General features: G+C 36.0%; 1 protein-coding gene across 8 annotated transcripts; it reads right to left on the bottom strand.

Moving 5' to 3' along the window:
* Positions 1-883: 883 nt before the first annotated feature.
* On the bottom strand, positions 884-12995 carry LOC105033914 (E3 ubiquitin-protein ligase At3g02290). 8 transcript variants are annotated; one of them, XM_073262099.1, is made up of 7 exons: positions 12824-12973; positions 3981-4134; positions 3350-3628; positions 3089-3220; positions 1905-2337; positions 1588-1697; positions 884-1189 (listed from the first exon to the last, which is right to left on the bottom strand). In XM_073262099.1, exons 4-7 carry the CDS (start codon positions 3206-3208, stop codon positions 1163-1165), a joined length of 690 nt encoding a protein of 229 aa, XP_073118200.1. In that variant the 5' UTR covers positions 3209-3220; positions 3350-3628; positions 3981-4134; positions 12824-12973; the 3' UTR covers positions 884-1162. The 8 variants fall into 8 exon arrangements, with proteins under 8 accessions (XP_073118200.1, XP_010907199.1, XP_010907200.1 ...); XM_010908897.4 differs by having other exon boundaries at positions 3981-4044; XM_010908898.4 differs by lacking the exon at positions 3981-4134 and having other exon boundaries at positions 12824-12981.
* Between the last annotated feature and the right edge of the window lie 633 nt (positions 12996-13628).

The raw sequence follows: 13628 nt of genomic DNA, 5'->3' as shown, positions 1-13628 counted from the left end.
TTGTAACAAGGACGCAGGAGCATGTCTATTTATATTACAACTTAAAACAGCTAAGACCATGAATGATTGGATCTGGATCAAAACATAGAAGCAACTGTAACCATAACCACAATTTTTTTTTGGTAAAAAACCATAACCACACAATTTGAAAACTGATAACAAATCAAAGTTGGAACACCATTTGAACTTGGTAATGAGTCATAGGCACTTGGATATCTGAATCAAAATCAAGCAGCAACTGTTAGGATAAACAGCTTCACAAATTCACATCCACATCATTCCTATAAAGTGCATGCTAGAAAAGCTGACACCTAATTATATGTGACATGAATGTGATGCTTAATGGCATCCATGACAACAGGACCGACAACAACATCTAGGCAAGCACCGAATCAGGGTAACCACCGGTCCCCGAGAGCAATATTTTTAATAAAATTGCTGCCACCTGATGGAAATTTGATTAAAATTTCACAAACTTCAAAGATATACTTAGAAGGCATTATTTGTTGCTAGGTTTCTTCCAAAGGTTCAATTTTTTAATCATGAAGATGGATCCCTGCTTTGGACATGGAAGAACTTGCTAGGAAATCCAATTAGACTACTTGCTGACCATCCATCCAGCCCTACAGGGACCTGACTAATTAATTTCCAAGTGGAATCAATGTTCTAAAACCTGTTGTTCAAGAATCATGATCTTACAAGCAATGAAAATGAAATAAGAAACAGAATAGGAATATGCCAAGAAACAGACATCTACAAATTGCATTTAACATTATCTAGTTCTTGCTTAATCAAACTTCTCTAATATCTGATTTCTTTTATCCAAAATCCTCATTTAACAAAAATTTGGGAGAAAAGAAAAATCAAAAGCAAAGGCACAAGGTTTTGCAACACTGCTTTTATTATCAGAGACAGTCCTATATGTATCAAAACTTTCAGCTTATGGTATGTAATACAAGGTAAAACAGTAGCATCAAAAAACAGTTGTTAAGCAATGTGCTGGAGAATTTTTACTTATGGACATGTTGGTATATTTGAGAACTCTGCTCTCTTGATAGATAGCTCTCTGCTGGAGCTGCAGAACTTTTATTTACAAACGTTCCCTCCAACACTACATGCTCTGGTATTTCTCTACCCAAATGTAGAGAATAAATAAATTAGATCATGGACTCTCGCAGAATTGCATCACCTGAGACATCATCAAAGTATTGACAAATTAATAGAGAATGCAAGGACTAAGAAAATATTGAACCTCTACCGATCTTAAATGTGTTCTATCTATTCCATTATTTAGCAATAGACTGCAGCAATCTTTCTTGAATAGGTAAATACATTAACAGCTTTAGCTAAAAAGGGAAATGATACAAGAATCAATCAGAGGAAAGAACTACCCAGCCATTAATTTAACAAATTTTGAACATTTTGTGCAAAATTTCTGAGAATTCTAGAAAATAAAAGAGAAGACAAGTAAACATATCATATCCAGTATTACTACCTTAAAACAGTCAATTAAACAAACAAATATGAATAAATATATTAAGTAAGAATTAAGATAGTGTAGAAAGGAAGAAAAACATCACTAGATACCTTGCCACAAATTGGACAGCTATCACTTCTTTCCATCCATTCATATATACAGCTCAGATGAAAATGATGAGAGCATTTTGTCACAATTTTTGGATTTTCAGGAGTATACTCTGTAAATGACAAGTAAATAAATTCAAGAATCTACAAAGCAAAGATGAAAAAAATTAATAATATATAGGACTTTCCCATTAGAACTTATATTAGGACATCTCACACAACCTATTGAAGCAACACATTTTTTATCTACTTATAAAAAAAAAGCGAAAAAAAAAAAGCACAACAATATGATCCTGAAAATGAAAGAGAAACCAGGTTACCATCAAGACATGTCGGGCAAACATCTTCATCTTCTGAGACTGCTATCACATAGCTGGTACTATAAGCTTTTCCAAATAGATTTTGCTCTGATTCAGACTGGCTAGGTTTTTCTTCTTCAGTTTCTGCACTGTTCTGTTTTTTAACAGAACCTAAATGTTCCATTGCAGAGCTACTTTCATTTCTTCGATGGGTCTGTGACTCTTCCTGTAAGTGGCTCATAGACTTGTCCCTCCTAGCGACCAACCCATCATGTTGCAAACGAGAAAATCTAGGATCTGTATCATAAGGTGGAGGTTGAGGGACAAGGTGGTAGGTCTCAGACAATGAACTGTCAGCTGAAGTGGTTCCAATGCCTGTTGATGTTAATGGAGTTACTGCTGGAACAGAGGAAGCAACGGTCTGCACCTCCAATCTTTGAAACATCGCGCTATACTGGAAGGGCAATGAAATTGAGTAAGAAAATGGTGACTGCCAAATGTATGGCGGAAAAGAGAGAATCAGAAACAGGATTTACAAAGATAACCTTCAGAACATAGCTCTACGGAGAACTTGTAATCTGCTTAACATGAAAAATTGGTTCATAAAGTGTGGTACTCCCATTTATCCACATTTACTGATGATGCTAAACCAGATGGACCAATATACTATAATAGGAATGGCATTCCAAATATCTCAGATTGCATAATGGACAAAGCAGTTATAGTCCATTAACACGACATTCATAATTTGCCTAAAGAGAGACAGTCGCATTTATCTGTATACAGAATGTTAGTAATTCATTCACCATCAGTCAATAGCAATTAACCCTTTGACCATACTGTTTTGCTATGTTATTCATCTGTGTTTTGACTTTCACATCATGTTGGAGACAATAATTAATGAAAGGTCAAAATGATTCAGATAAGGCACCACGGATGGGGAGTAAAAACATCAACATCAAAAACACACAAGCACATTCACAGATGAGAATTTCCCACTTAAACACAGATTTCTTTTAGGACTGATCACAAAGAGACTGTAGATTCTACCAGCAGGCCAGATATACATGACATCATTTCTAGATGGGTGCACCATAATCAGATGTGGAAAATATGATTGGCACAAAGCTATGATAAAACTTATGGTAAGTCAATGTACAATAAAAACTGTAATGTCAACAAAACCGGTGGTTTTGTAACATTACCCCACTGAACAGCTGATGAAAGAAGTATCTTAAGCATATGCAGTGCCTATACATAGGATTGCTTGGATGGGCATATTCTTCGAAGTCCTCTGAACATGAACAACAGCAAAATGCTCCCATACCTACAGCTTCCTGATAAATCCAGAAAAAAGCACACAATATAAGGATCAAGCCCAGCCAATAAAATGATCGCCTTTACACCAAAAAAAAAAAGAATAAAATGATGGCACTTGAAGCAAAATACTCAAGATCCTAAATTACCTCTTGAACAGATTTTAGAGGAAGACGAAGAAGTTCTAACTTCAGCAATTACCGTACAGAATCTTACACCAGAACACGAAATTTGAGCAAATAGTATGCTATTGTCTACACATCTATACTCAAGCAAAAGCTGAAAGCTGATAGTGGAAACAGATAGATGTTTTAATAACATTCAGCACATGATGGGCTAACTAACATCAAACCCATCAAATTATTGACAAGATGGTAGAGTGTCATCAGCTTCATCTTAGACATGCCACAGGAGCATGATCTTCTTTTCTGCCAATGGGCAAGATGAAAGAATTAGTTGACAACAACAAAGCAGGGATATATGCAAACAAACCAACTATGCTTAGGATTCAGGCATAGAAATGAAAGAGAAATGAAGTGGATCCTGATGTTTCAGATGATATGACCAAGAACCACTTTTTGGTAATGAAATGAGCAATGGAAACAAATCAGAAATGTCAACCAAATCATACATGTCTCGTCATAATTCATCAACTTTTACCATTAAAATAAATTTAGTATTTCCTTTGCAAGCATTTCCTTGAACATTCCCATCAATTATGTTCTGAAAGATAATTGAGCTGAAAAATACTCTTTATAGAGGCATCAAGATGATTTGTACCACAATATTCCAGAACTTCACAAATCTTCTGCACAACATTAAATCGTATCCACCTACATTCATCCTGAAAAAACCACCATCATGATGTTTAACGAGGCTTAATCATGCAACATCTTAACAAATCTTGCATGTGCCAAATCTTGTAACTTGTATGCTGCATGGAAGAAGGAATTGATTAATCAAACACTGGTTAAAAGGACCTGTTTATAAATCAGACAATCTTGGTATACTACAAATTAGCCGACATCCCACACTCCAATTAAACTCTTATTGGCTTGGTGGAGCAAACATTATTGGCATGAGCCTGCGAAAAAAGGGTAGACTCCACTTCCAAACCTACAGGTAATATATTCCCTATTGTCAAACTTTCGATGCCTTAGTTGTCAAAATGAATGTTGGACAAGTTGGATCTCACGCCCTTGGATGTAAGTATTACCTCTATTGAAAGCATGAGACATGTTGATAATGATGATGATGACAAATTAAAAAATAAGAAATGGAGAGGATCCAGCACTGCCTAATGCAATAAGAGAAAAACAATAAGGGAAGAGAATGCCAACAGCAAAGAAACCACACTCCCCCTTAGTGCACCACCCCTTTCCCCTTTTTCCCCAGACCCCCAACATGCATAAATGCACACAAACACCCAAAAAAAAAAAAGAAAAGGAAAGAAAAAAGAAGAGTGAGGAACAAGGGAGGCAACCCCTATTTATTTTAGATTTGTTTTAGATTTGACTTGGCTATGTAAATCTTTTCTGGAAGTAGGTTGTTTGCTTCATATTTTCTTGCTAATTTTGTGTTGATTTGAAGGGTAGACTTTCTCTTGTTTTTTGAGTCATTTTCACTCAGACCATTTTCCACAAGTTCTACTATAGGCCTTTTCCTTCTGGTAAGAAGGGAAGCAAGCCTCAGAATCTATTGAAAAATACAACCAGAAGCATCTGCATGTACCAGCGAAGATAGTTGCCAAGAAATTAGATCATCAAAAGTGGAAAGAAAAAGAAGGGCTAGGTTAGTTTATAATAGGTTTCAAGTAGCTTTAATTTTGTTTTGCAATAAGTTCCTCAGTTTCCATGTAGGGTTCCATGTTAACAAGTATTTTGTTGTTTTGGAATGCTCTTGGTTATTTTATGTCTCTTGGTTATTTTATGTCAAGCAAGCGAATAGATTAAAGGTAGTGGAGCTTTTGGATTGATTTGGAAAACAAACTATATTTTGACTCACATCATATTAGACTCCAAACTCGTTAATTTTCAAATTTTGAGGTTTTTTTGTGATTAGAAAATGTTGAGGTTATTGAAAGGAATACAAACAGAAGTCTATTTGAAGCAACAAAATTTGCACAATCTATGGGTTGCTTTGAATGAACCAGCTTGTTTATAGATTTATTTGATAAATACTTGTCCATTTCTCTTCCACTTTTCCCTTTTATCTGTCCCCTCCTATTACACCTTTTTGTTTCAGGTTCATTAGAAAAATTGTTTTGAGTCAAACTGTTTAAGATTCATGTATTCATTGTTGGCAAGGTAGGGGGTCCTCAAAATTAGGAACCAATTTTTCATGGCTGTTTAGTCTATAGCGGTCCATAAGGAGCAACATGTTTTTTTTGGAATTCATTGTTTCCTTGAATTATTTGGCTTGTTTATAAATGTTTTTCCTCAGTTACAGTTTCTCCTCTGTTAAGTTCCTTCCCTTCTTCTCTTTTTTCCCATCTAGTTACTCTTTTTCTTGTTTTAATGTTTACATTGAGAATTTTTCTGCATGTATCAATTTATTTGCAACATTGGCGCTGAAGGACTGTATCAAAATCACTGCTTTAGAAGACACCTAAGCAGCCACCTTAGACAAAGTTGCTCCCAGGATACCTTGCCTAGTTAGGCTGCCTACATATGCAACCTAACCATGGGCAGGCATATATGCCGCTGCCTGGTATAGAGTAGGAATTTGAGGTGCGCTGCCCTGATTTATGGGTTGACTACCCTGCTTTACAGGTTGGCTATATTAGTTAGCAGGTCAAACTCTTAATATGTTGGTACCCAATAACCTAAAAAGTTTATGACTTAAACAGATAGAACCCACCCCCCCCACCCCAACCTTTATCTGCTGCCGCCCTCACAAACCCCCACCAATACGCCAATAGCCATAATGATGTGCCCCTATGATGGCCAGAGGAGAGAGAAAATGAGAGGAGAATTTGATGGCAGTGAACCAGTTGGCAAGCAGTATATTTTTATTTCCAGTAATTTAAATGCAATGCATAAGGCCCCAAATGCAAATGTGGTCCCTTGACTGCACCATATTGCCTACATGCTGTTACCATATACAGTCACACCACATATGGGCTGAAAAGACAGTCCTTAGTATTATGTGGCCGTATTTGTGTCTCCATCAGCATTGTTTGGCTGCATATGCAGCCCACTTAGCATTATGGCTCCAAATATATGCCCCATTCATAGGTGGGTCTATGTAGATAGAGCAATGTTCAAATTAATGACAAGGGTGAATTTGAGTTTCAATTATATTATAACTATTTTTATTAGTATTAAACAATAAGCGTTCATATTAACTGTCATTGCTATTAATATTGATATTATTTATGGAGCTAAAGCCAGGAATTTCCCTTTGTAGGCGGCTAAGAAAATTGTATCGACAACATTTAACTTGACCTAATTATAAGAAACAAACCAAATTTACTTTTATAAAATAGCAAATATATTTTAAATTGTGTTTACTTTTCAATTTTATTCATAGATTATAATATTGTATTGGCGTCATATTTGATTTAATTTATAATATTCAATAATTTAAATAAATTCAAAGAAAGTATTTTGATCTAACATGGTATATATCTAGCCAGATTATTTCAGAGATCAATAATTTACTTATGGGATTGTATGTAAGTCAAGATTTCTTTTGGTGATAATAATGATAAAACTAGAAGCATTTTATGGCTTCTCATTCATAAATAGAAACAAGGAACAAAAAGAAATCTGAGTAGCTTCTCAAGAGGAACTCATGGATGAACTTTTCTTTTTCCAATAAATTAGTGGCATGACATCACACATTTTCTTGTTTGTTTTGGTGAGAAACACCAGATATTTTATTGAAGTGGTGGTATGAGAAAAAATAGAGAGAGGGTCAAAGACCATTCATGGATAGCGAAAAGAAGGCTACGCAGAATGAGAGTTTAATCAAGCATGAAAAGGCTTTTTTTTTTTTTTGAACTGCATATAAACATTATATTATAATTTAAAAATGCAAACTATTAATGATTCATTTTGAGAAGAATATATGAATGCATGGACCAGCAAACAAAGAGGAACAATAAGAAAAATAAGAGAAATATACCCCCCCTGCTCTCTCTCTCTCTCTCTCTCTCTCTCTCTCTCTACTGCATGTGCATGGGTGGTGGACTCTTTGGAAAAGAATAGATTTTTTCCAGGCTATATCTCCAATCTATAGATGAATGGATTAGTTCCATTCAAATATATTTCTATAATGGGATTATTTAGAACTTTTCAAATAAGGAATCCCCATTATGATCTAAACTTCTAACAATATAGATTAGTAACAAATGTCATGACAGAGTTAGATGAATTGTGCAATCCCAGCTAACCAATGAATGAGGGGAGCTTTTACACTGGAGATAATATGAGAACTTTTGGGGTGGCATAAAAGGAATCTTTGGATGATCAAAAGCCAAGCCTTACAAAACTAACAGGTGCCTAAGGATCTTTCAGATCTTTGGGGGAACATGGCCCCTACTGGCTCCCCAAGTCCGCCCCCGATTTTTATCCAAAAAATAGTATACGGTTGTTTTTGTTGTACCTCATGTATTTTACTAATTTTTATTTGGTTAAAAAATACTAACCGCATATGCGCCATGCAATCCCTTGACTGCCTGCATATCATGGCAACTTTTAAAACATTACTTATTTCTTTCCTTCCTCCTCCACTCTCTTTTACCCTTTTCTGCTTCAATCACCACTAAGCTGCTGCTATAGCCATTATCATCTATGGATTCCACCACTACAATAATCAGCATATGCTATAGCTATCACAATTTCAACTGCCACAATCAGGAGGTGCTATTATTGTTGCTATGTTTGAATCATTTGCATGAACTCAAAAACACCCATGTAGCGCCAAGGCACTATGTGGCCCTGGCTGCTTGGTTCCCACTTGCACTCTTCAAAATATTGCCCAATATGACACCTAATAAATAACAAGGAAAGATAAAGGGATCGCAAACCTCAATATCTTGTGAACCTTTGTGAAAGCAATTTTTTTACAGGACCAGCCGAGAAACAATGACCCATTCAACAGTTTTCAAATAATTCCATTGATACGTTAATTCCAAATAGTCTCTAAACGAGCACTAAAAGCAAAGTTGTAGATAAGTTCTCGAATAATGCTTTTGAACTTAAGCATTAACCAAAGAATCACTATCCATGAGAGAGAAAGCAATAGAAGGGAGAAAAAGGAGTTCAAGAAGAATTTCAAAAGTAAATTTATTGCTTGAAGCGCATGCTCAACTAGCAAGATGCTATTTGTCTCTCTCAAATGAATATATGCATCATCAGTATTTTGAAAAGCTCTCTGTCTCTTTCATATGGTTGCATTAACTTCTATTCATATGAAAATAAAGAAGGAATGATGACGTAGAGCAAAACACAGGCCCTGGTCAATATTTATTCTTGGTCACATAAAACATCCTTTCTGATGATGCTGCAGAAATCTCTCAATCTCGTTTCAAGAGCAGCAACCTAAGAGACTCATCACCATGGAGCATAACTTAGAGACTCGCCAACATTGAGCACAAATGAATACCACATGGAATTTCTCTATCTTTCCTATGTACATGAAAACACCGAATACAAACACCTAGATCAAAAACAGTAGCTTATTCACAATTCTCAATGAGTAGGATCAGCTAATTGACAAATGATACTGCCTATGGCTAATGCTCCAGCAACATGCCAAATATAAACCCATACATAGGCAAGATTGAACATATGAACTAGGATATGTAGTGGAAGCTTGATAACCAAGCTAAATGTCCTCCCTTTATATGCTAGCAGAACTAGAAGAATGCACCAAATTATGAACAACCTATTTCTAGTTCAATATAGCTAATTCTCAAGGCCCCAAAATCACGTAAAAGAAACAAGTCCATTCTTTTGAAGGTCTCACAAGAACCTTCTTATGTCTAGGGTTGCCCAAGCCATTTCTCCCGCCAAGCAAGGATACATAGGAATTAACCATGTAAACAAGATGCCACACCTTGTTTCTATCATTCCAAAATGTTCTAAAATAAGATATTGTTCGTCCACAAAAAGGAATCTCAATAAGAATTTTAAACTTGGGAAACTAAGAATGATACATTTGACAAACATAGTGCTTGCTTAGTATTGCTTAAAAGTCATTCTCAAAAATCAGATCATTTAAATTTTTAATTAAAAAATACATTTTGGAGTATTTAGTGTTTGGTAACATTGTAGAACTACTTGCTTTTTTGTATATTTTAATTTCTTATTTCAATTATTTTCTAATTTTATCTAAGATTTTATTTTTATACAATACAGTTTAATTCATGGTTTGCTGAACCGTCCCGAACCGAATGATTCAAGGCATTCCGAGCCTACCTGCTGCAAACCGGGACAGTCCGGCCTTCCCAATCGAAACATGAGATGAGGAAGAGGGAAAGAGAGGAAAAGAAAGAGATAAGAGGGGAGGCAAAGAGGGGATGATGCTGCCGGAGGGCCGATGGTGGCCCGCCGAGGCCTCCGCGACTCCATGTCATCTAATAAGATGTTTAATTAAGAGAAATAGAGAGAGAGTACCGAAGGAAGACGTAGTCGGCGGAGAGAGCACCGGATGACCACCATGGCCACCAGATGGCAGAAAAGGCGCGCACGGAGCCACGACCATAGAACAAAGGCAACCTCCCCTATTCATCGCAATTTTTGAAAAACAATGATGAATAGTAAAACCGACAAATCGATTGCCAGCTTTACTGTGATCATAGTTTTTTTTAAAAAAAAACTATGAAATAGGAGCAATTGCCCTTGTTTCGTGCCCGTGGAGCTGCAAACCATGATTTCGCCATTCGACAACTATGGTGGCCCACCAGAGGTCCTTTAACAATCTCTTCGCCGGCTTTCCCTCCCTCTTTTTCTTTCCCTCCCCCCTCTTTCTATCTCTCTCTCGACTACAATTTGGTGGAGGAAGCAAAGGCCTTAACAGCCCTCTAAGTGCACCAGCAGCCCACGTGTGACCACACCAGCGTCTCCTCCGGCCACCCTCTCCTTTCCTCTCCCTTCTCCCTCCCCCTCCCCTCTTTCTCTCTGTTCCTCCTCTCTGATTCTTTTCTTCGCTTCTGTGTCGATTCGCGCTGGTCCCATCTGATACAAATCCATAGTAACTTATACCATCGGTAAGCTAGCACGGGTTCTAATACCGATTCCGCGGATCTTGGTTTAATTATTTTTTACTTTAATACACATTAGATATTATTTCTTTGCTAGTATATAATAAATAGTACACCATTAAGTAACAATTGAAATAATATTACAATGCATGCTACTTGATATTTTCATTGTTTTCTCATAAAATATTTTTAGTAAAATATTAATTAAATTATCTCATATCAAGCAATATTATTTATTGCTATTTATATTATAAATAATTCTAATTAGTTAATTATCCAAAATATCATTCAGTCGCACACTCATAGGAATGACCATTCCTCCCATCTAGGAGTGGAATCACCATTCCTTCATTCTAGAGGAATCATGATTCCATTATTTATTGTCATACCAAACATTGGAATGAGGCCAAACACAGAATTCCCAAACCATTCCAATACTCATTCCAGCCGACCAAACATAGCATTATTTTTTTCATCAGAAAATACATTTTCTACTTTAAAAGATATACAAATACCATTTTTAAGCGTTACCAAGTGCACCATTAATCTGCCAACTTATAAAGTAGTTACAAGACATCCATAGAAAGGAAACCATCAAGAACTTGCAAGATTATTAAAAAATTATATGACCATGACTAGTTGAGTCCATATGTACGTGCTGCAACCCATCACAAACAACATAGTTGTTTACCTTTTCAAAGAGACACAATTTTTTATCAGCTACCAAAAAAGGATTGTTACTTGCACATACATCAACCTGTTATCTTCTATAAAATTCCTCAAAATTGTCAGGAGAGACAAATTGGTATGTCTCGTGTCACTGAATAGAGATGTTCCAGCATACATCAGCAAATTAACTTTTCTTCCACCAATTTTACCATGAAACTCTTGTTTAACAAAGCATACCATACAATGAATAAATAGATGACCCTACAACACAAAATCTAACTGCTCTCCAGTACTAGAAAACTTTTGATTTGATATTAGGATGGTCTGCCATTTTTGTTACATTGTCATTTTTCACCTAAGCTACATCTTCCAGTACAAAGACCAATTACACACACCTCAGCTTAACCATATCAAGCTTGACTTCCTCAAATTGCTGTAAAAAAGTACAAATGTTAAAAGATGTCTGATCTTAAAACTCTTCTTTTTTATGTGTGAGCGTGTTGTGAGTTTTTAAGATTTAGGAATTTCATTGAGACCTGGAACTTCAAGCATTTTGTTTGCTCATTCAGTACACTTTTCTTTTAAATTCCCACCACATTATCTTTTAGTACTATATCATAAGCTTTACCAAAATCAGTAACAAGTCTGACATCTTGGTCCTTACTCCTACACGCAATTTGTTATGAAATAACAAAGTGAGAAATCTACCTATATCTGCAGGTTCTTAAGTTATCCCCATAATGTTCACTTAAAAAATAATATTATTATTAATTTAATGTCCCTAGGCTGTGTTCACAATACTAACGGATCAAACATGCTCTGGAACAAACCATTCATTCCCTCTCCTGCTTGTACTTGTTAAGACTCAGTAAATTATAAGAGAACTAAGTAGTTTACTCCATGAAATCTCATATTTCCCTCTCCTAGACACTAAGCTCATGAATTTATTTAACTATGTATGTTCTACATAATGCATGATATGCAGGTATTTTCCACAACATTTAAGTGAATGGGTCAAGCATAACAAAAGCAAGTGATATTCCTCTATAAGGCATTTTTCACAATTTCATCGCACCTTGCAAATTTCAATAAACAAATACGGACAAAAGCACTATATATGCAACAAAATACCAATCATGATCTATTTCATCACAACATAATTATATACATGAGAAAAAACAACTCAAACTCATGTCAAGCTACGCTCAGCAGTGCACAAGAACAGCCTGCACAACCTTAGTCCTCGATTAGAACTGCCAAATCTAGGTTGTCAATCTTTTTGGTCAAAATCTACCAAGCCAAGAAAGGATCTTACCGTTTCCCAATACCTCCCCCACCCCACAAACCCCCAGAAGAAACGAGAAATAACAAAAAAAAAAAAAGTTCTGCCACTTTAATCAGCAAACAACCTACATAAACCACATAAAGCTATCATCTCTTTTTCACGATTAAACCCTAAGATCATGAAATTCGGAGATGGACCCTGGTCTCTATCAATCCCAACTCTGAATAACAAGTTCAGATGAAAATTCACTCAAACAATCCCCAAAACAACCGATTTCTTTGCAAATTAGAGAAAAAAAAAAAACATCACTGTCGGATCCATCCGATCAAAGGAAGCAAAAAAAGTAAGGAGAATTCGTATAATGGTCTTTTTCCACGCAGCAGGCGATCAAACCAGCAAGAACAGGAACTGGACATCTAAAAGCACTACCCAAAGAAGAATCGAAGCAAGAGATTTTACCTGTAGAGAAAACAACAAGACTAGGGTTTAGCCCCCCTAGCATTGGCGGAGAGGGAAGGGAAAGCACAGCTCCGCACCGCTGAAACGAGACAAGGGAGGACGGAGAGAGAAGGAGGGGAGAAGCGTTGGACTTGGTGGGGTGTCGCTGCGGCAACGCTATCTTACGTAGGAGCGTACAGAAGTTTATATGCGGATGGTCTATTAGCTGCTCGTGCTTCAGTATGATAAATCTAGACCGTTCATTTGTTGCGTTAGACCCTCTGGAACTGACGCGTAGAGACGGGACGGTGCATATGGGCTGTCGTAAGTCCTTTGAATGCAAGAAAAGAACGGTTGATAAGGGGACCTCAAACGCATCTTCACGATATACTAGCTTGTAACCCGTGCGTTATATAAGATGTAATTTTTTTTAATAATATTTATTTTATTATTTATTTTATATATATTTAAAAAATAATTAAAAAACTATCCACAACTCTGATTTCATGAAGATTTTTTTAGAGATAAATTAGTTTCAATGAAAATCTATTTTAGTAAAGATATTTGTAATAAAAAAAAAAATTTATATGAATTTTTAAATTATGCTGAGTATAGGATTAGACTCGGGTCAGGTTGGATTGGAGCTCCAATTTTATTGACCTAAATCAGGTCGGAAGAGTTTCTCCTGTGAAATATTCTTCCATTCTATAATATCTTTTCTAATCTGATTGTTATTATTAGGACTATTATTCTGCTACCGCATCATTAAATATTTTAAGTTTTTTGTATCAAATGAAAGAAATATTTAAGATGCACGAAGAATTGC

This window comes from Elaeis guineensis, chromosome 8 (genome assembly GCF_000442705.2).
Source record: "Elaeis guineensis isolate ETL-2024a chromosome 8, EG11, whole genome shotgun sequence".
NCBI classification, from domain to species: domain Eukaryota; kingdom Viridiplantae; phylum Streptophyta; class Magnoliopsida; order Arecales; family Arecaceae; genus Elaeis; species Elaeis guineensis.
This window is presented reverse-complemented; position numbering and strand designations above follow the sequence as displayed.

Bases quoted from the DNA above. Each gene is read 5' to 3' on its own strand.
- LOC105033914 (XM_029261436.2), bottom strand. From the start codon at position 4,043: ATGAATGTAGGTGGATACGATTTAATGTTGTGCAGAAGATTTGTGAAG. The intron at 3,221-3,980 runs GTACAAATCATC...TGGATTTATCAG, and splicing joins TGAAGTTCTGGAATATTGTG to GAAGCTGTAGGTATGGGAGC. The intron at 1,698-1,904 runs GTAACCTGGTTT...TGTCATTTACAG, and splicing joins TTGCCCGACATGTCTTGATG to AGTATACTCCTGAAAATCCA.